The sequence below is a fragment of the Oculina patagonica genome, chromosome 7 (genome assembly GCF_052425735.1).
Source record: "Oculina patagonica isolate OP01 chromosome 7, crgOcupat, whole genome shotgun sequence".
Taxonomy (NCBI): Eukaryota; Metazoa; Cnidaria; class Anthozoa; order Scleractinia; family Oculinidae; genus Oculina; species Oculina patagonica.
The window spans coordinates 16264952-16286521 of record NC_135764.1 but is presented as its reverse complement, the minus strand read 5'-3'; the positions used below and the strand labels follow the sequence as shown (position 1 = coordinate 16286521).

General features: G+C 41.0%; 2 protein-coding genes and 2 long non-coding RNA genes across 4 annotated transcripts in view; 1 reads left to right on the top strand and 3 right to left on the bottom strand.

Moving 5' to 3' along the window:
• LOC144659493 (meiosis-specific protein MEI4-like) overlaps positions 1-4221 on the top strand; it is a 221261-nt gene extending 217040 nt beyond the window's left edge. Inside the window, exon 12 of the mRNA XM_078519947.1 lies at positions 3936-4221. Within this exon, the coding sequence (XP_078376073.1) occupies positions 3936-4087 (152 nt within the window). The 3' untranslated portion in view covers positions 4088-4221. The remainder of the gene's footprint in view (positions 1-3935) is intronic.
• Positions 1914-3431, bottom strand: LOC144660939 (uncharacterized). The gene is made up of 2 exons (XM_078521658.1): positions 3376-3431; positions 1914-3301 (listed from the first exon to the last, which is right to left on the bottom strand). The coding sequence occupies exon 2, from the start codon at positions 3228-3230 to the stop codon at positions 1914-1916; it is 1317 nt and encodes a 438-aa protein (XP_078377784.1). The 5' UTR covers positions 3231-3301; positions 3376-3431.
• Positions 4222-4390: 169 nt separating the features above from the next.
• Positions 4391-21570, bottom strand: part of LOC144659509 (uncharacterized) — a 152684-nt gene continuing 135504 nt past the window's right edge. The window contains exons 2-4 of the long non-coding RNA XR_013571917.1: positions 6388-6472; positions 5585-5705; positions 4391-5448 (exon numbers count right to left, since the gene is read on the bottom strand). This is a non-coding gene — a long non-coding RNA (uncharacterized LOC144659509). The remainder of the gene's footprint in view (positions 5449-5584; positions 5706-6387; positions 6473-21570) is intronic.
• Positions 11797-12592, bottom strand: LOC144659398 (uncharacterized). Its single transcript, XR_013571883.1, has 3 exons — positions 12238-12592; positions 12044-12125; positions 11797-11829 (listed from the first exon to the last, which is right to left on the bottom strand). It is a non-coding gene; the product is annotated as an uncharacterized LOC144659398 (long non-coding RNA).

The window sequence follows — 21570 nt, the reverse complement described above, 5'->3', positions numbered from 1 at the left end:
CTGGTGCGGCAAGGAAATGGGTGGCGATTCGCCATTAACAGTTGGGGTGAGGAGTTCGTTAACTTGGATGAGGTGGTGGAGTTTTTGGTAATAGCGATAGAAAATCAACCTACTTACCCTTGAGGATGTTTTTTTGTTTTTTCATCCATGTGCGCCGCGAGGTTGCCGGAGTTAGAAAATGGCGATGACAGTAGTTGTTGAATGTCCACAGTTTGGATCCCCAAAGTTGATGTTTGATGCCATAGTTGAGGGGGCTGCCTGTCTCGATGTGTGTTTAGTGTAGTCAGTTGTGGAACCTTTTATGTCAAAATTAGGACTCAAACAGTTGTTTTTATGGGTTTTATCATAAAACGGGCATCCCAGGAAACCTTAAAAAAACAGTTCCTTTTAAATGAAATGAACAATGTCAAACTATTATCGTTTTCTATACAGATATACTGTATATTTTGTCTTTTCATTGAATATATTCTGTAAATGTATTATCTGTGTGGGACACATAACTTATCTCTAGTATCAACTTACAAGATGTGTCGTCAACATCTTGACAATGGCTCTGTTTTTTGTAACCCCGTTTTCACAACTTCACTATGAGATTGATGAAGCAGTATTAACTACTCTTCAGTTGACTTACTTTCTTTGGACAATTCTTGGGGCTTTTTGATTTCAAAATAGGCCATAAACTAGAATTTCTGTTGCCATGGAAATGGCAGCAAAGTTGAATGACTCATTATTATCAATTTTCTGTTACCAATGCCAACAAAAAAATGCAAACTAAAAGTTATAACTTTTCTGCCTAATAGTGGACAGAAAAAAAGTTGTTTGACATATTGTGTCATCAACATTTTTAGAGTAAAACACTTTTGCCTTTAATACCATTCCAATATTCGAGTTTATCCTGGAAATGGAAAAAATGGCAAACATTTATGCAAGGATAACATTTGCTCAAAATCCTCTCCACTGCACCTGACTCTGAGTGCCCAGTTTATTGATGCTATATAAGGCGACATGCTGTTAAATTTTGAAATAATTGGACGATAATATTTTCAAAGACAGAGTCCAATTTGGCTTACTATTTCCAGTCTTGACAAGCATGAAGGCCATTTCAAGTTGTCAAGGTTGAAGGCGCCACAGCATCAGTCGCCTCCAAAAAAAAAAAATCCTCAGACAATTGTGACAAAGGGAATCTTGGTCTTGACAGCTTTTTCTTTTTCTGCTTCTGCTTTCCTCTTTCTCTACACCTTGGCAGGTTTTTTAGGGGTTTCATTGCATTCATTTCTTTTGATTATTTCTATTTCAACAATAGCCTTACCAGCAGGTCCAAGGGTCATAATCTTTTCAACAACAAGAACTTCAATAAAAGAGCATTGAACAATTAACCTCGTATCACAGAAATAATAACATGGAGGATTCAAACAGTCCAAGCTTTGAAAAACTCAAATGGTCAAATATGGATATCTGCCATTCAGTAAACTTCCCGAACTTTCCAAAAGAGTGGTCTGATCGTGAGTGTAGGTTGCATAATTTTCTGTTCCTGCTGTTCCTCTTCTAGCAAGACGAAACAACTTGATTTCATAAGAACTTATTCGGAGCTCTTAAGCCTTTTATTTCATTCTGAGAAATGCTTCTTCATGGCGTTTAAAAACATTCAAGCTTTGCATGTCTTCCTTGAATAAAATTTTGAAATGAAAACAGTTGTTGGTATCTGAGTTTTCGTACACAGTATCATGCCATCATGTTTGCAAGATTCTGCAAAGAAAGAGAGAGGGGAGTGGGATTGAGAAACACAACCGCAGGCAGTGTAAACACAGGCACAAAAAAAACACAGATACATTTATGTCATTTCTATCTCACAATAACCTTGTTATTCTTAAAAAATCTTTACCTTTTTGTATCCATATCCAAGATTTATCAGTCTACTTTGAAGAAATAGCCTTCTCGATGTACAAAATTCCCTTTAATGTCAACGATGAAGGAATCATTCTACAATCGAACAAGAACGGAAAAGAGACTTCCGCATGAGTGTTTGAGGTGCGGGTGGGGTCGCCATATCTGGACTGGGCTGAGATGTCAATAGAGATGGTGATAGGAACTCTGGGGTGTTCTCTAAGCCGCGCTCGTTTCCACTCACCCTTAGTGAAGACCTGATGAGCGAGTTGCAGGGGCGGATGTCTGCCGACGGTGCCATGTGTTGCAGGAGCACGATTGTGGCGACGTCGCCGGCGGGTTCTGCTGGATTGACACGCAGCAATCTGGGAAATTGGATCTGACTCGAAGGCCTGGCTGGTAGGTGGGGGAGCTTGGGGTGTATGAGGTGGACGTTTCCTGCGGCGGCGAACCCTGTAGCAATTGATGCATACTGTATGTGGTTTGGTGTTCCAGCCCCGAGTCCCCTCCGTGAAGATCTTAAAGAGGCTCTTGCAGTCTGGGCAGGTCGCCTGTCTGGTCTGATCCACACGAGACGGGGTCGCTGAAGGAGGCTCTTTTGGTGGATCCTGCTGGCGTTTGAATGAAGAGACGGCGGACAGGGTTGATGACGGAAGGGCATTACGTGCCATCTCCTTGTTTTCCACAAGGGCTATGACTTCATTAACTGGGGTCTTCAGAACATCCTTGGTTCCAAGAATTTCCCGGCGAATGTCTGGGTCAAATATGCCACTAAGAAGGACATCTCGTATTACGTGGTCAGTGTAGTCGACGTTTTTTCCGCACTCACATTTTGTAGCAAAAGCACAGGTTTCTGCCTTCCCACGTACCCTCGCTGTAAATGCGCGAAATGGCTCGTCACGCTCCTGACGTAGTTGCAGCAGCTTGGTGCGTAGGACACCGGTTGCAACCGGGATTATGGCGAGAGAACGCATGGCATTTAGCAGGTCTGTTAAAGTACTGGAGGCAGCATTCGGGTTGCCTTTGAGTAGACTGTCGCCGAGCTTATTTTCTGTGCACTGGAATAACTGGGAGGGCGCAGATGCTTCATCAATGCCTGATCCTGTACAGAATACTTCCCAGCGGCGGGTGAACACGTTCCATTCCTCGGTTGAGACGCCAATATTTACTTTCGGCCGGTCGAGTTTCGGGCCACGTGGGACAGGCGGTTGCGAAGATCCAGCGAGGATGGGCAATGTGCGTTGATGGACTAGGCTGTGGTTTGCCAAGAGAGCGATGGCGATGGCCTCTGAGACGTCATCGGTCTTGAAGTCACACGCGGGGACGGTACAAGCGATGATTACCATGATTCCTTCATGATGAAATAGCCTTCTCGATGTACAAAATTCACTTTAATGTCAACGATGAAGGAATCATTCTACAATCGAACAAGAACGGAAAAATGACAATACAATACAAGTAGATTAATCTAACGAAGCGAAAAGCACTTACAAGAAGTCCATAAGGCGAGAAATAGCTCGTTTAGTCCTTTAAATTGTCCGCAGTGTTTCGTAACACAAACATGGCCGACTCATTCGGCCGAGCACGGGAGTCCCCGGCCAGCGGGTGTACTCAAGAGTAGTCCTGGTACCGGTATGACCGGCGGATAACTCTGCATACTTTGCTCAATATACGCTTAGGAAAATCACATGCTTTCATACACTTGTCAGTAAATATTTTGTGATTTGTATGCTTACGATAGCGAAAAAGGCCTCTTTACGCTAAGCAGTTGACCCCATCATCTTTACAATACTGGATTGACTACAGCTATATAATTATACTGATAACTAATGTTTCAAACATAAATGTGGATAAACTGTTTGGAAGTATGAAGGATATTAAGTATTGTTGGTATTGATTGCCTGTTGTTGTTTGTCCTGGTCCCTTATTAATTAATGCCGCTTTCATTGAAAGTAATTGTTAGTTTATCAGTTTGCACTTTCATCAAAATTAGGCATAAGCAGCTAAGTGGTTCTTTTGCAGTTATAAGTGAACCTTTTTTCTCTCCACAGTTCCCTCTATATATCATCAACTTAGTGGTTCCCTTCTGCACATCTCACAAGCCTACCCAGTTGTTTCGTATTATTTGTGGAGACTGCAAGTACTGTTGATGCGACTACCTTCTTTCTCAGAAGCACAGGACAAAACAGACTTAAACTCTTGAAGGCCAAATTTCTTTTGGTAATTTGTGTGGACATTTATTCGTCTCTTGGAAAAAAAAAACAGTTCAATACACTAACACATTATTCCACGATGTCTGTACAGTTTATAAAAAATAAATGTACACAACCTTTTAATGTTATGCTGTTTTCACTGTTTGTCTCGATTTATAGATAAATTGCCATTAAATAACTCGCCTAATTAATGGAGGGGGGAGTGTAGTTGTACACAATACACGTTGTGATTGACTCGCAGATCTTCTTGGCACAGAGAGAACATATCGTTCTTGCATTAATCACCTCCTTAACATGCCCCTGGTCAGCAAAGCTCTTTTATTTGTCTTGTCTGGAGGAATTTGATTTCCCCATGATGTTGGAAAATTCAAGACCAAAACCTGAGAGATTTATTGGGCCTTTCTTTTTCTTCTTAAGAGTTATTGGAGATGTTTAGCATAACTCCACTGCATATACGCTAATGTTCTATTACAGTGGAAAAAACTACTAAATATGCGAAGTTGATTCTGGTTTGAAATTCATAATAAAAAATTAACAATAGTAATGTGGCACAAGCAAGTTGAAGGGACAAAGCCATAACTTATTTTTATTTCTTGTTAAATAGTTTGCACAATTTATTGCTAGATTTTAATTTACACGTCATATTCATTGCAAACTCGATCCATAAGCAGGTGAAGTTGTATCTCTTGTTACCCTGCCATTTCCTTGGAAAGGGATTCTTTTTTCTCTAACCTTGGTTTTCCAAGATGAAGACAAGTCAATCTTTCCTTTTACCACCAAAATAGTTGCTTTGGTTTCTCTGGTCTGGTTTTCAATTTGCACTGTGCGGTCTCCTTTGACTGGCAGGTCGTGGTTGAGTGCTTTAAGCTTGATTTTTGATTCTCAACACAGTCTTCTGTTCACTGCTCATGTCTCTATTTATTAACTGGCCTGTTTTTACCCCCATGTTTCCTTTCATTGCGGCGTGTTAAATGGCCACTCTTGTTTGTTGCATAGTCACAGTGATCGCACTTCATTCTCTTTGGAAGGTGAATGCTGTTTACGTGAGACCGTAAGCTATTTAAAGATGTGAACGTCTTGTCAAAACCTAAATACCTCTGCAAATCCAGTTGTCCGTGCGATCCCCACTTCTTTTCTTTGGGAAGTTGGTTTCTGTGACATGTTTGTCACCAACTTCAGCTTCACTGAATCGACTGTCACATCCCTTGAAGGTGCACTGAAAATCAGCTGGGTACTTTTCATCCCCTGCTGGAGGGAGCCATCTCGATTTTGTGTCCAAGTGAGGACTTGATAATCCCTGGCTTGCCCACTTTTGACACAGTGCCAAAACGTCTATGCGTGGTGTTGTTTCCTGTGTTGATAAAAGAAATAAATGGGTTTTGACTTATACTTTGGGTAGGTGTCTTTCGATTCGCGAACAGTCTTAAGAAATGTTTTAGTCTTAGGTTGTTGAAAATGTAATTTCTTGTTGAGTCCTTGTTACTAACTGGTTTGGGGGTGGTAGTTTCCTCCTCTCCTCGTGCTGCTCCAAGGTTTTCTTCTTACAGAAATTTCTTGTCCCAGTATCTTTTAACTCTCTGATACTCCCTTTCTCCTCAGGTTGTTTAGCTATGGAAAAAATGTCTTTTCTTCAGAATTTTGTTGAGTGATATTTTTTGGGAGCATATATCCCTAGTGAGGACACCCCCCATAGAAGTGGTTATTTACAAAAGAATTGAAAAAATTGTAGCACTCATGAAAGATGATTTCGACAACTCAATTAATTTTTACTTATATAGCTCATATATAATAGGGGCCTTAAGATACTGGACTCGGCGGCCTTAAAGAATGCGGTCACGTCCCAGAGGGCTTGGGTCGGGACCGCCACCTTTGCGCAGGAAAAAGGAACCTTAAGATTTGCGTTGTGCAAGCGGTGGCCGAAACACATAACAACTAACAGATTCAGTCAGAATCATCGTTTAAAAAGACTCGAGAGCTTTTAGCAGGAACTTATTTGGCCGACATCGTTTCTGATGAAGAATTCGTGCTCCTATATGACTGCAGCTTTTCAAAGAACTTAGAATTACCGTATGAAGAGGACGAAAGATTTGACCTCGAAGAAATGGCAGATTCAGAGTGTAGAGCAGTCAGGAGTTGTGTGGAGTGGCTCTTGGAGTTGTGATATAGTAAATTACTTTAAATTTATTTATTATAAGAAAAACCTGAAGATTGGGCTAAGTAACATTGTAGAACTTTACATAGTATGTGCTGTGTTACAAAATGCTCTTACGTATTTATATGGCAATCTCACCTCAGAGTTTTTAACTCGGAAAATTCCGAGTTTTGGTGAGAGGGCCAATTTCACTCCTTCACTCCCTCACTCCTTCGCTCGTTTCCTGTTAGACATTTTAATTGAATTAATTAACTAATTAATATCAAATTGAATTAATCAATCTTGTAAAGCGGGTAGGGGGTTGGCTAAAATGCGAGTTTTATCTGTGTTACTTTATATGATGTACACAAAGGATATATATTTGTTTCTGAAAACCCAATGTTCTCCTTGTGGTATGCATTCTTTCAGGCGTAGACCCAAGCACACGGAATTTCCTGCTGAACGCATGCGCATATATGAAGTACGCAAAGACTATATATTTTCACCAAATCTTACTGAGAACTGGTTAAAATTCAACAAAATTTGGGGTTCGATTTATCCCCGAGTATTTCCGAAAAAAATTAGATGGTACTAGAAAAGAGTTCAATTTGAATGAAGTATTCATCTATAATCCGAGCGGTCATCAACAAACGAAAATTAACAAGCGTTTGTATTTATTCTTGGTGATTACCTTTTATCTTAGCGGCCCCTTTAAAAAATCCATTTGGTTAAATGACGCAACGTTAGGAATTAAGTAATGTTTAATAAATGAGCAGCAGTGTTTTATCAAGTTTAAAACACGAGGCGCAGCCGAGTGTTTTAGACTTGATCAAACACGAACTGCGAATTTATTGAACGGCTTAAAAATCTTCTGATGTAGATCAACTCATTCTTGCACTAATATTTAGATTTGGGGTTATTTTGGCCTAGAAAATTGGACGTAAAGTTGAGCCGTGTCTTTATCAGATATAAAGACACTCATTAAACATTAATTTCTTTTGTATTTTCTTTATGAATTATTAATGAGTTTTTTAAGTTTTTATTCGTCTTTTCGTCGCTATTTAGGCTGGAACTCGTCCTCCATCGGCTCGCTCTGGAATATTATTGTTTTGTCGGCATACATGATCGTCTTTTGAACTGACGAGGGCATTCAAAATCCCGCATGTCTTAAACAATTTCCTCGAAATCTCTACTACAAAAATTATTAATCGGGCGGGGCCTGGGCCCGATTCATAATCTGTGTCAGATTTTTTTGTTTTGTCGGTAAATCGATCCAGACCCACGCGGCCCAGCCGGCTCTTCTGCAACAGTCACGCAAGATTTAATATTTAATAGCAATTAGCCGATCACTCGCGTTTAACATGAACACTCTGCTCTCTGAAATGTATAATTTTGTTCCATTCCATATTTTACAAGAAGAAAGGTTTGAATATAATCACATAGCGAAAACAAAGACCGCTTGGACATGTCCAAGCTATTTAAAACTACCACTACGTCAGACCCATGTCACGCGATCTCTCGCTTGTAGCTATAAATAATCATTCACCTATTTTCTGTTTGAATACTCTGCGCTCTGTTTGTGTGAAATATTTATTGTTGCGTTACTCAAGCGTTTGGCTCGGAGCGAGTACAAGTCGTATAGTTTACCCAGAACGTGTTAAATATTGCAAAACGACGACTTATTTTCTGGATATCCCAATTTTTGTTTTGATCGAGTTTACGGTATTTTGAGAATCGAAACGTAAGTTGCAAGCTCAGCAAGAATGTGTCAAAGCACGGGATACACGTCATCACGCCAGGGGAATTACCAAAAGCTTGTCGAAAGACGCTCAACGGAGAAACATAATGTGATGGCCTTAGTCTACTCTTCATTTTGACGTGATTTGGCTTTCTTTTAAATGAACTGGTTTGGGTTTATTTTATTGAACATTCGGAACAAAATAAATATTTGCATGCGTAAGCAGGCATTTTTCCGGCTAGGCATGTGGTTTTAAAAAGCAAAAGATGATGTGGTAAAGGAAATTCATGTCACCTTCACTCCGTGACTAACGCAAACACGACTTGTGTGTTTCTCAAGTGACTGCTTTTCGAAAGATTTTACTGTGCGGCGCCGTGCCTTTAAGCCAAAGCACTGAAAGAGGTCAGGTGGTCAAACATTACCCGCACGATTATAAACTGCTTGCAGTTCTTGTTTCTGCCTAAGACTATTTATGTTCCTTTCCTTCTGTTCCTTTCTCTAAGTTTAGTTTTAAATTTGCAAAATCACTGCTAACGTGACTTTTCAAGAGAAGAAGGGTCAAGAAAGAATCGATCTATTTGACTTGTTGTCGCGACACCAGAAACTGGCCAATCAGAAGCGGTCTTTCCCACGCGCTTGGTAAACATTGTAACACGATCTGACAGAAATCGGTTGCATGTAATATTTTTGTTCAAAAGCTAAAACTTAAAATACCACGACTTCTCTGCTAAAAGAAAGCACTTCAGAAGAGGTTGATTGGATTGAGGATAATCGACAAATACTGGTAACAGCACATGTTTCGTTTTGATGACATTTAAAGTTCACCCGCTTGATCTTTTCGCTAGCAACTTGGCGAATTACGACGGACAAGATTCACTGAATCATCAGCAATCATCCCGTATTCTCTGGTGATTTTGCAGTTGTTCTGAACTGTCTCTACCTCGGCAACAACTTTCAATTTGAAGGTTTAGTTGTTTGAAAACCAGTAGCTTTTGGCATGATGATCGATAACTGCTTAATTCTTCAGAAGAATGCGTGTTTGTTTGAGATGGGATTCTGAACTCAGGTGAATGTTTTGTCACGCGTGTGTACGGTTCTATTAATTAATTCATTCTTTATCAGTGATTTGTTGTTTTTCAATTACATAGTTGTGATTTAACGAATATGTTGATTCGCTGTACGTGGATTGTTTTATAGTTTCAAGGAAAAATTGGGTCTCGGCTTATAGCCGAGTGATTTGGGTTTATTTTTTGTCAGACTCTAACTGGTTCCAAAAACTAAAAGTCTAGGGTCTCGGCTTATAGCCGAATAAATACGGTACATGCATGCTTAACTACCAGCCATTGTATTAATGTCAGTTTTCTTGAAATAAACCAAAACTTTTTTTTCTGATGATATTATTATTTTGCCAACCTTCCAAACAACAAAAAGGAAAAATGAGAAGAAAGAAAACAATTTGCAACCGATGGGAACTCTATCACTTTAATATCCTTTCGGCCTGCTCTCGTTGAGCAGCTAGATGACAATGAAACTAAGTGAAGTGATCTGAATTGTGGAAAGTTTAACATCACTTGTTTTAGCAAATCTCTATTTGTCAGTTTGTTGTTTTCGATTCTTGTTTCATAATAAATTTTCCGAGTTAAGTGGCTCATAGCCACTTTGAATAGTTATTTGATTTACAACCACCCACACTACAGGGCTATTTCGCATAAGAATGTACTACATTTTGATGGCAATGTTTACATTGTTTACAATTTTTTTTTGGTTGGCACCCCCTTTGAAGCCAATTTTTTGGATGACCCCCCCCCCCCCCTCAAATCCCACCAGCACCCCCTATCTCATAAAAATTGAACCGTCCCTAATTTGTAAAGTCTTTGGCTATGTTAGCTGAATGTCACTTCTCAGTATTTACTTGCAGCACTGTATAAAGTGGGGTAATAACGTTACATTGACAACTACAACAAACTCTTGGTGTTCTTTCTCATTGTTGGCTACATTGTACATGTTACTATGTACAGCAGTTTGGTCATGTCAGTTAAATAATATGTGAATGGGAAAAAGCTGTGAGGTAAAAGTAAGAAAAAGTGTCCATACTCTTCAACACAATATAATTTCTAGTAAGTTCATTATAAGCTAAAATAAAGGTCCTTTGAAATTGGTCAAAAAACAACAAACACTCTACACCTGATTTACAGATCCTCCTAAGACTAGAGGTTGGACTCTGTCAAAAATATGATATTCTTTGTCTCGTCTTATAGCTCTCTCAACGTGTATTCGAACTCTTGCAATTTCTTGGGTGTTAGAGACCTCTGATGAACTTTAGAACAACTTTTACTTTTGCCTAAGAATGGAGGAATTGCAAGTTTTACATTTACTTTGTTGAGAAGGTAATCGATCAAAAACCCCTTGTCTGCCATAACTTCAGTTCCTTCTTCCAGCAAGTCCAGAATTCCACTTTGACGAGTTATTTCTTTGTCTGATATGCTTCCTTGAAACAAAGAATTCACAAAAGAGACTGCTCCATTTGGGGTTATCCCGACAAGGCCTTTATATGTGGTGTGGGACTTATAAGAAGAATAAAACTCAGAATTTAAAACCTTAGAACTTGGGGTCTGAACCTTTATCTCTGTACAGTCCAAGATCACACAAGTATGTGGGTATGTTGCTCTAAAACAATCCGGTAGGTTTGCCCGCACCTTTTGAGGGCCAGATGGGTACCTGACCAAGCATGAAATAAAGAAACTTAGCCCATGTCAAAAATACTCTACTAACAGTACTGGGACTGACTTTAAACCTTACAGCCAAGTCCTCAATAGGAGAACCTTGCTTAATTCTGACTAAAAATAAAAAGAACTGATCAAACAATGGTAGGGTACACTTGGTGCTGGTTTCAACGCCTGCTTTTCTTTTGTAATCCACTGGCGATTGACCACTGCGCTGCACTTGGGACCATGTTGCCATGTTCTTAGCATAAGGCTGAAGCCAATTGAATTCTGATTTTAAAAGTTCATAAGAACCGAATCCTGTGTAGAACTTTATCTGTTCCGGATCTTTTGAAAATCGTTTCAATCCAAACTTTACCAACGACAAAACGGCAACTTGTTCCTCGAGTTCTGCAATTTGTTCCTCCAGTTGTGCTATACGATTCTTCAACTGTTCTTCAGCGGTTGGTTCTGAGTTTACCGAACGGCTGTCCAACTTACAGGCTTCTTCATCACTGGATGCATTCATCTCAAACCGAAGTTTTTTACGTCGTTGGAACACATTCTCTGGCCGCTGCTGTGTTGTTTTGGTCCATGCAAAAACTGACGGCACTGCTTGATCCCTTAACCGCTTCCTTCCAGCCAACGTGGTTTGAATTTCATCTGTTTTAAAATGCTCTGAGCAGACCAACGTGTCAAACGTGGAGTCTTTTTGTATCTGTAAACAATCGCTGATCCATCCAATGTTAAATTGATTGAAAAACTCCACAAAGGAAACTAATCATAATTACATAATTCACTATTAATTGCTGCAAAAATCAACGTTTATTGAGCATATGTTTGGGTCTAAGTCAAGCAAAGTCAAGAACAGCGATCGATTGTAAACAACCTATTTAATTTGTATGTTGTTTATGCACGATTTTTACCTTGAACAAAGGGCCTTCATCACGTCGTATGGCAATTATCCAAGCCTTTCTTAGCTGTCCAGCCTTTCCGGTAGCAGATGATTTACGTTGGTCGTTGTTACACAAAGGAACACAACAATGATAGTGCGCCACCTTGGAAATTCAAATGATGCACGGCTAGCCTGGTTTTCAATCCAACATGGCGTAAGCGTGACAAAGGAGTATGTCGTGGTTGTTTGTCCATTCCATTGACATACTAAAGGAAGAGAAAGTAGAATTTCAATCAAACCTTTGGCGCCATTTTTGTCAAAACAATCATAAAACACGAGTCGAAGAGAGACGATGCAAAATAATACAAATACCGTAAAATCATTTTCTAGAGGGGTTCTAACCTGGCCCTGGTTAGTTTCACACGATAAAAATCAAGGTTAAAATAAAAGATTAAGCGATACCCGCGCGAGGAAATTCACCCAGATTTACCTGCTTTCGGATGCCTTCCTGAAGACTTGACGCTCGCACGAAAACCCTCTGTATGCTCGCAAAAACTGAATTCTGAAAACGAAATTTAACCAAACAGTTTAGAAATCTATTTCCTTATAATACTGTTTGCAATTTTTGTGCAAAACATGTTATTTAAAGGCAAAAAGTCGGAAAAATGACTCACCTTTCTGAGAGGCCGCCAAAATAACCTTCGTCGCCGCCACGCCTGAGGTGGAGGCCGTCAAGTGGCGTGAAATTTATGCAAATTTAATTTAAGAACTTGCGAATTTAGTTCCGGTTGCCGTCGTCCTAGGCTTCGTCCAGGGTATCTTAAGGTCCCTAATGATGATCAGCAAGGGGGTTCCCATGTATAGATTTTGCTGATGTATAGCTTTTTGTTTATTGTTGCCATCGAAATATCTATTATGTTAAAAAATATATTAAATCCGACATTAATCTTAAACCAATATATGGTGTAATTTTCATATCAATCCGAGTCAGGTTAGGTCGCTTAAAGGCCAATTGCAAATTGTAGGTTATGGCCCAGAAAAACTGTATCGAGACACCTTAACTATGGCTAAAAGTTACTACGCTTATCAGTTGAGTATGCACCGAGGGAAGTTTCGCGCCCAAGTTTTACCGTTAAAACTCTGCTGTTGTCAGGGGCGACAGAACTAGTTTCCATTGGAAACATCTCGTGCTATTGACGTCATCAGTCTGCTGTGCGCGCAAAACCGAACTTCCAGATTCTTCGAGAAAGATGGCGGAGTATCAGGTGAAAGTGGAATATACTGGAGCACAAAGATCGGAAGAACAAAAATGGATCAGTTTTATGGTGCCAACAGCTTTTGTGAACTCAGGCCATTACTCTTTTCAGACACTGGTGCAAGACATAACGGGTCGATGCCCAAGTCTGAACTTCCTGAATGAATATAATATGAGAATCCGGTACTTAGACGACGAGGATAATTGGATCAATCTAAACAACAACGACGAGCGAGGCTTTCAGGAATTTTGGCAGAGCGCAAGAACTGTTCCAGAAAGAGAATTTAAAAGAATTAAACTGAAGGCTGGGGTTCTCGGTTCCCCAGTTCAAGCTGGCCCGTCTCGAGCGAGTTCATCAAGCACTAAAGTCCGGTATGATACGAGCACATCTTCATTCATGCCGTCACCTGCTGCTGAAACATGTACAGGGAACAGTTTCAAGTTTGTAAACACTATTCCTGCACAAAACGCTGCGCTGTCAGGCACAGACCTTAACCCTGTGGATCGGATGCTATCGAAAAAACTTGCAAGTGTTGAAAGTGCGACAAAGGCGTTAGAAAATGCCAAAGTCCAAAAGGACAACTTTGAAAGGGAATTATCAAAAGCAGAGTTACATAACTCCGGTCCTCTTTCCGTCTGTGGGAAATGCCATTTGAAGATAGGTCACACTAGGAGAAACTGTGATGGAGACGATTGTTCATCCGTAATGTTGTGTGGAATTATTGATAAGCATCCCACTGACAAAGCTGCAAGACGAAAGTTATCACAGCAGGTAACTAAATGCGAGACTGAATTAGCAAATCTCCAAAGCGACTACAACAACAAACTTAAAGCTTACAAATGTGTTGAAGATTCCTTTGCTAGAAAGATTGAGGCTGATATCGTCGCTTCTGAGCCAGATAGATACATTGTTAACGGTGTAAAAAACTGGGCGCTTCTCAATAAACACATAGCGCTACTTCAGAAGAAATGCAACGGAAAGCTACCTCCAAGGCACAGTATAACGCAGTTATTGAGAGAAGCAGTCCAAGAACACGAAATGAAATCGTCACACCAACCTCACAACAGGGAAAGATTTGTGAACCCAAAGAAGCGAGTTTTGGAGGAAGAATATTCCATCAAATTTCCTCGACGCAGTTCATCGGCTGCAAATACTTCCTCCACGTTTTTAAGTTCGCCATTTTTGTCAGAGATGGAAGAATCTGATTTCAGACTAGCAGTTCGTCTGCAAGAGGAATTCAATAACGAACAATCAAGCGATGTATTGGCGACAGCTGATTTTGTATCCCCCTGTAGAGAAAATGATTACTCTGGCATGTATGTACCCGCTCAGGGCTGGAAATCACCTACTGTCGAACCCGAATCATCTCAGAGAGAAGAGGATGCGGCGAATGCCCTCATAGAACTTCAACGAAAAAACAAATGATGTGCAAGAATATTGACCTTAACATGCATTATTTGTGAAACCCTAGCCTATGTTAAATCGTTATAAATGTTCAGGTCAGCTGTCAGGTTACGTTCTCGTTTTGTTGGTCGGAATTTGTTCACATTGCTTCCGATTGTTTACATTCCCGTCGCGGTTTATCGGGAATTTAATATATCTTGTAGTACAACATCCAGATGTGTGAACGTTTGCGTTTTTATTTGTAACAACAGTTTCAATCTTTAAAAATTAAAATTAATTAAGTTAATTCACAGTAATTCAAGGACCCAAAACCGTGTTTATCAAAACAAACTTTTTCACATAGAAGACCGAATGGTTTCTGTTACTATTTTTAGCGACAACTTGTTTTGGAACCGATTCGCCGACAGCCTGAAGAAAGAAGACGCTTTTAATCAGCTTTCCTTGCTTTCTACTGACAAAAGTTATAAATTTGGCGAGTACTTCAATCGGCGAATTTACGGAAACAATGAAATAAGAATTTCCGGTAATAAAGTTGTCGCTAAAAATACCTCTTGTTTACAAAATGTTGAGTTCTTATCAGAAATATTTAATCCACTTTTTGAAGGTTTGAATTAAGTTGTTGTTGTAAGATACATGTGTAATTATTATTACACGAATGGAACTCATTTCAAAAAGGAAAAACATTGATTACAGACAGTTTTCACATCATTTATTAACCCTTTTACTAACTGAGACATCACTTGGGAAATTAAATCCTGTGACATCTGTTCTTAAAATACAGTAAATTTCAGGGTTGACAATAAACGGCACTAAAATGAAATCAATGGATTACAGTTTTGTGACTAGCAACTCTGCGGAAACAGTCAAAAACTAAATATTAATGTATGAAGTATATCTGAAAAAATTTACCATGTCATTTGAAGTTATGTAGTCTTGTGCTGCTTCGAATGCAGCAAGTTGAATGTTTTCGTTTGTGACTTCCCAAAGGTCATAACGCATCACGGTCCTCATTTTGTTAAAAACAAACTCAACTGGATTAAAATCAGGAGAGTATGTTGGGGTGTAGACAAGTTCAATGTTTCGATCATTCAGCCACTCCTGTAATGCTTCCCCACCTGCAAAATGGTGAGTAGCACAGTTGTCCATCACGAGTATGTCTCCTACTTCAAGCGCCGGTCTTCCTGTTTCCATGTTGGCTGCGTTTCCAGCCTCACCGAAAAACCGAAGAAATTCGATGGTATCCGATGCACCTTGCACTGTATTCATATATTCTACCCCGTGTAATCCAGCTAAAAGATTAACTGTTATATTAGGTGAATCGTGATAACGCAAGAGTTCTATGCATCTTTCTCCAACTGGTGCGTGACCATACAATCGCTTACCGTGGAAAGGTAATTTTAAACCACATTCGTCGAAGAACTTGAGCTTAAAGGGATCTTTGGTATGAAGGTAATCAATGAACATTTGAGTGTATGCCATATTTTCTACACTAAATCTTTCTTGGGCAACAGTGCTAATTTTTTTCCTTGAATATTTCAAACCAGACAACATATTGTTGTTCAATGCACGCGAAATCGCAGAAATGGAAGTTCCATTTGGAATGTCACCAAATTCGTTCAAACCGTCGTAAATTTCCCTTAGTGATGAAGTCGGCCTTTCTCTTTTGACAGTCTCAATAAACTGCAAGTCACCTTGAGTTAAATTAGAGGTGTTTCCTCCTCCATGCCGCCGTGGTTCAATGGTACGTTCAGTGTGTAGACGCTGCCACACGTTTTTCACAGTATTTTTACTGACTTTGAAAGCGTTTGCCACATCCGAAAATTTACCAGGAAAGTAGCCGGTATTAATATCGCCACCATTCCTAACTATTTCATCTACTAACGATGTTCGTAGATCACGCGAAAGTGCACAGCCCTTTATAAAGGTTCTGCCTTTCGAATTTAACCTCTCCATGTTTTTCGCACTTGTCAGTGAATCAACTTTCGCGCGAACGGGACTGCTGACGTCAATAGCACGAGATGTTTCCAATGGAAACTAGTTCTGTCGCCCCTGACAACAGCAGAATTTTAACGGTAAAACTTGGGCGCGAAACTTCCCTCGGTGCATACTCAACTGATAAGCGTAGTACTCTGCCTAAGAGTTACTCTTGTAGTGTTTGTTACTTAAGCCTTACCCTCCCCACCCCCCATGTATATATTACCCAGCATGACACTGGAGATGTGATGATTAAATGTACACGAGTGTAATGGCGTCGTTCTCTTTTACTGTTGGTTAAATCCGGATCATCCACGGTTAAATCCGCACATCTACTACATTTTGGCGACGAGGACGGTCGTTGGTAAAGTTCCTCTGCGATGGCAAGTGTATATTTGAGCGATACACAAGGTTTAAAGCCATTTGACTGTACCGAAACTGCTGGTATTTCTGCACGCTGGGAAAGATGGCTGCGAGCTTTTGAATTGTATTCTGCGGGAAAAGGAGTCAAGAATGTCGATCAGAAGAAGGCTTTATTGCTGCATACTGCTGGTTTAAGTGTTCAAGATATTTATTTCACGTTGAACGAAGAAGGAGGAACAGATAGTTATCAGAAAGTAAAGGCGACCTTGAATAAATATTTCAAACCGCAAGGGGTGACCCTATTCGGCGGAATGGCGGAATGACGGAACGGCACGCGGAATGGCGGAATGGCGGAATATCCTAAAACACGGAATGACGGAATATCCTAAAACGCGGAATGACGGAATATCCTAAAACGCGGAATGACGGAATATCCTAAAACGCGGAATTGTAAAACATTAAAAAAGAAACAACAACAGCAACAAAAACAAACAAACAAAGGGAACATTTGAACTACTAACTTTCTCAGACGCGATTATAAAGGCTAAAAATGTCGCTAATAATGATTCAGGTTCTTTAACTTGTGGATATTCGTTACGGTGACAGAGAAACCAAGTTGTTTACGAGAGGGGCTAGCAGTTGAAAACCAGTTAACACTTAATATATTCCTTAAAATGACGGGTTCTTTTTTATATCTTCTTAATCGTTCGAGGACGTCGATCTCGAGTCAGGATTTTGTGGTAGGATATCGAGCGATCAAGTGAGGATTTTGCTAATACAGAAGACGTTCTCGCCCCGTTCAAGACGATGAAACGTACAAAGCCGAGGTACGTAAACGAAGCCGTTATAAAGAAAATGAAAGGGCCTGAAATTTATTGAGTTCGTACTGAGAAATAATAATAAAAGGAAACCAAAAACAAGGGGTTTCCGGTTGGTCACCCATCCAAGTACTAACCCCGACCAACAGGGCTTAACTTCGGCGATCGGACGAGAGCTGCTTTCCTTGTGGTATCAGTCCCAGAGACGAGAAAAAAGTTACAAGAGTCATGCAAATATAGAGAACAGAAATACCTGGTTAAGTAATGGATCTTTTGAACGGTGCTATGACTGGACCTATACTGTTTTAAGCTGATTTTTCTCGTCTCTGGGACTGATACCACAAGGAAAGCACTGGTCAGCTCTCGTCCGATCGCCGAAGTTAAGCCCTGTTGGTCGGGGTTAGTACTTGGATGGGTGACCAACCGGAAACCCCTTGTTTTTGGTTTCCTTTTATTATTATTTCTCAGTACGAACTCAATAAATTTCAGGCCCTTTCATTTTCTTTATAACGGCTTCGTTTACGTACCTCGGCTTTGTACGTTTCATCGTCTTGAACGGGGCGAGAACGTCTTCTGTATTAGCAAAATCCTCACTTGATCGCTCGATATCCTACCACAAAATCCTGACTCGAGATCGACGTCCTCGAACGATTAAGAAGATATAAAAAAGAACCCGTCATTTTAAGGAATATATTAAGTGTTAACTGGTTTTCAACTGCTAGCCCCTCTCGTAAACAACTTGGTTTCTCTGTCACCGTAACGAATATCCACAAGTTAAAGAACCTGAATCATTATTAGCGACATTCTTAGCCTTTATAATCGCGTCTGAGAAAGTTAGTAGTTCAAATGTTCCCTTTGTTTGTTTGTTTTTGTTGCTGTTGTTGTTTCTTTTTTAATGTTTTACAATTCCGCGTTTTAGGATATTCCGTCATTCCGCGTTTTAGGATATTCCGTCATTCCGCGTTTTAGGATATTCCGTCATTCCGTGTTTTAGGATATTCCGCCATTCCGCCATTCCGCGTGCCGTTCCGTCATTCCGCCATTCCGCCGAATAGGGTCACCCACCGCAAGCGAATGTTCCGTATGAAAGGCTTTGTTTTCGTGAGACGAGTCAACTGGCCAACGAAACCATCGAACAGTTTGTGGCCAGATTGAGACAGAAAGCCCAAACCTGTGAATTTGGAGACGGCGCTGCTGTGGATGAACAAATTCGTGATCAAGTGATTAGCAAGTGTTTGTCACACGAACTCCGTCGAAAATTACTTCAGAAAGGTCGAGCCTTGACACTGCCACAATTAAGAGAAATTGCCCGGTCTATGGAAGAATCTGAGAAACAGGCACGTTCAATCGAAGGAGCAAGTGACGAGGTCAGTAGTGAGGTGAATAGTGTGAGTGGAAAGTCTGATTACAAAGGGGATGCGAGCACAAGGAATGTGAAATGTTTTGTTGTGGAAATGTGGGACATAAAGCTAATGATCACCGATGCCCAGCGAGAGGGAAACAGTGCAGATGGTGTAAAGGAACTGGACATTTTGAGGCTGTGTGTAAAACTAAGAAGAAACAAAACACTGGTCGTGGAAGTGGAGGAGCTAGAGGACCACGTAGACCAGATGCCAAAAGAAAGGATGGTCCGCCTCACCATGTAAGGCAAGTAGAAGCTGAAGATAAGCAGAGTGATGACTGTGAATATGCCTTTGGCATTTCAGACGATTGTAATGTTTCAAGTGATGGCAAAATTTCTGTGAAAATAGGAGGTTTGCCAGTAACAATGATTATTGATTCGGGTGCTAGTTGCAATGTCATAGGTCGTAATGTGTGGGAGTACCTCAAAGCAAATAAGGTTGAGTGTGTGTCGAGCAAGGTGTCCAAGAAGTTATTTGCATATGGTAGTAATCAGCCATTACAAGTTGCAGGCACGTTTACTGCAGAAGTGTCTGTTGGAGAGAGAGTGTTGAGTGGGGTTGAATTTGTTGTTATTGAAAATGAGGGACACGCCCTCCTTGGGCGAGAAACTGCCATTGCCTTAGAATTTTTGAAGCTGGGTCCTCAAGTTAACTCACTAAAGGTATCTACAGATGGAGCAGAAGGGGTACCAAGCATTTTTGAAAAATTTCCCGGATGTTGTGAAGGTATTGGCAAATTGAAGGATTTTCAGCTAAAAGTCCCAATTGATTCAGAGGTACAACCCATTGCACAACCAATTAGACGAGTTCCATACCACCTTCGCGATAAGCTGAGTGACAAACTGGATGAACTTGTTAAGCTAGACATAATTGAGAAAGTGAGTGGTCCAAGTTCGTGGGTATCACCAGTGGTAGTCGTACCCAAGCCCTCAGGTGACATCCGTTTGTGTGTCGATATGCGTCAAGCCAACATGGCAGTAAAGCGGGAACGTTACCCAATACCCACCATCGATGAAGTTTTACAAGATTTGAATCAGAGCAAGTTTTTCAGCAAATTGGATCTCAACTCTGCCTACCATCAGATAGAGCTGTCACCTGAATCAAGAGATATCACTACATTTTGCACACATAAGGGACTGTACCGATACAAGCGTCTCATGTTCGGTATAAGTTGTGCGCCTGAGATGTACCAGAAGGTTCTCCAGCAAGTTCTGCAAGATTGTGATGGCGCCCATAACATCCTTGATGATGTGATCGTGCATGCAGCCACTGAGGAGGAGCATGACAGAAGATTTGAGAATGTGGTCCGAGTATTGAGCAGCAAGGGGTTGACATTGAACCGCGACAAGTGTCAATTTAAGATGTCGCATTTGGAATTCATGGGCCATGTGTTGTCAGCACGTGGAATTGGTCCAGCGGATGTTAAAGTAAAGGCAGTTGTTGACGCCCGGGAACCAACGAGTGCTGCGGAAGTGAGGAGCTTCCTGGGACTGGTCAATTTTACTGCACGTTTTATTCCTGACCTGGCAACGGTATCTGCACCTCTCCGCCAGCTAACAAAGAATGGTGAACCCTTCGCGGGGGAGCTGGAGCAACAGAAGTCATTTGAAGAGTTGAAGAAGCGACTGTCCAGTGCAGAGACACTTGGATACTTTGATAAGAATGCCGCGACTAAGGTGATTGCTGACGCAAGCCCTGTAGGATTAGGAGCTGTACTAGTCCAACAGCAAGGGGAAGAGCAACGAGTTATTAGCTATGCAAGCCGAAGCTTGTCCGATACAGAACGCCGGTATTCTCAAACGGAGAAAGAGGTTTTGGCAATAGTGTGGTCCTGCGAAAGATTTCATGCCTATTTGTATGGTGCTGAATTTGAACTAATGACTGACCACAAACCTTTGGAATGTATTTTCTCCCCTAAATCCAAGACCTGTGCTAGGATCGAGCGATGGCTTCTCAGAATGCAACCTTACAGATTTACCGTAAAATACGTCCCAGGTCCCCAGAATATTGCAGATTCTTTGTCACGCCTTCTGCAACCAGTGACGCCGCCAAGAGACAAAGACCAAACAGAGGAGTATGTGAAGTGGGTAGCTCAAGAATCAACGCCTGTTGCCCTGACAACTCGTGAAATCGAGAGAGCATCAGAACATGACCCAGAGCTGAAAAGTGTACGAGAATGTCTCTTGAATGGAAAGTGGCATGCCATAGAATTCAAAGAGTACCTACCTGTGCGAGGCGAATTAAGTGCAATTGGAAAGCTAGTTCTTCGTGGAACTCGAATTGTGGTACCAAAGCAACTTCGTGGTCAAGTACTAAAGTTGGCACATGAAGGTCATCCTGGAATTGTATCAATGAAGCAACGTTTGCGAACCAAAGTGTGGTGGCCAGGCATCGACAAAGAAGCGGAGAAAGCTTGTAAGACCTGTCATGGCTGTCAGTTAGTTTCACAACCATCTAAACCTGAGCCGATGTCACGTACAGAGTTGCCTTCTGCACCGTGGCAACACCTAGCGGCTGACTTGTTGGGTCCACTGCCTTCCGGTGATTATGTCTTTGTCGTGGTGGACTACTACAGCCGATTCTTCGAGATGGAATTTACCAAATCGACTACCTCTGAGAAGATTGTATCAATGCTGTCCAAGATTTTCGTCACTCACGGTCTTCCTTTGTCCCTAAGGACTGACAATGGACCGCAGTTTGTCAGTGACTATTTCGAGAAATACTTGGAGGAGAACGGAATTGAACACAGGAAAACCACGCCCTTATGGCCACAAGCCAACGGTGAAATC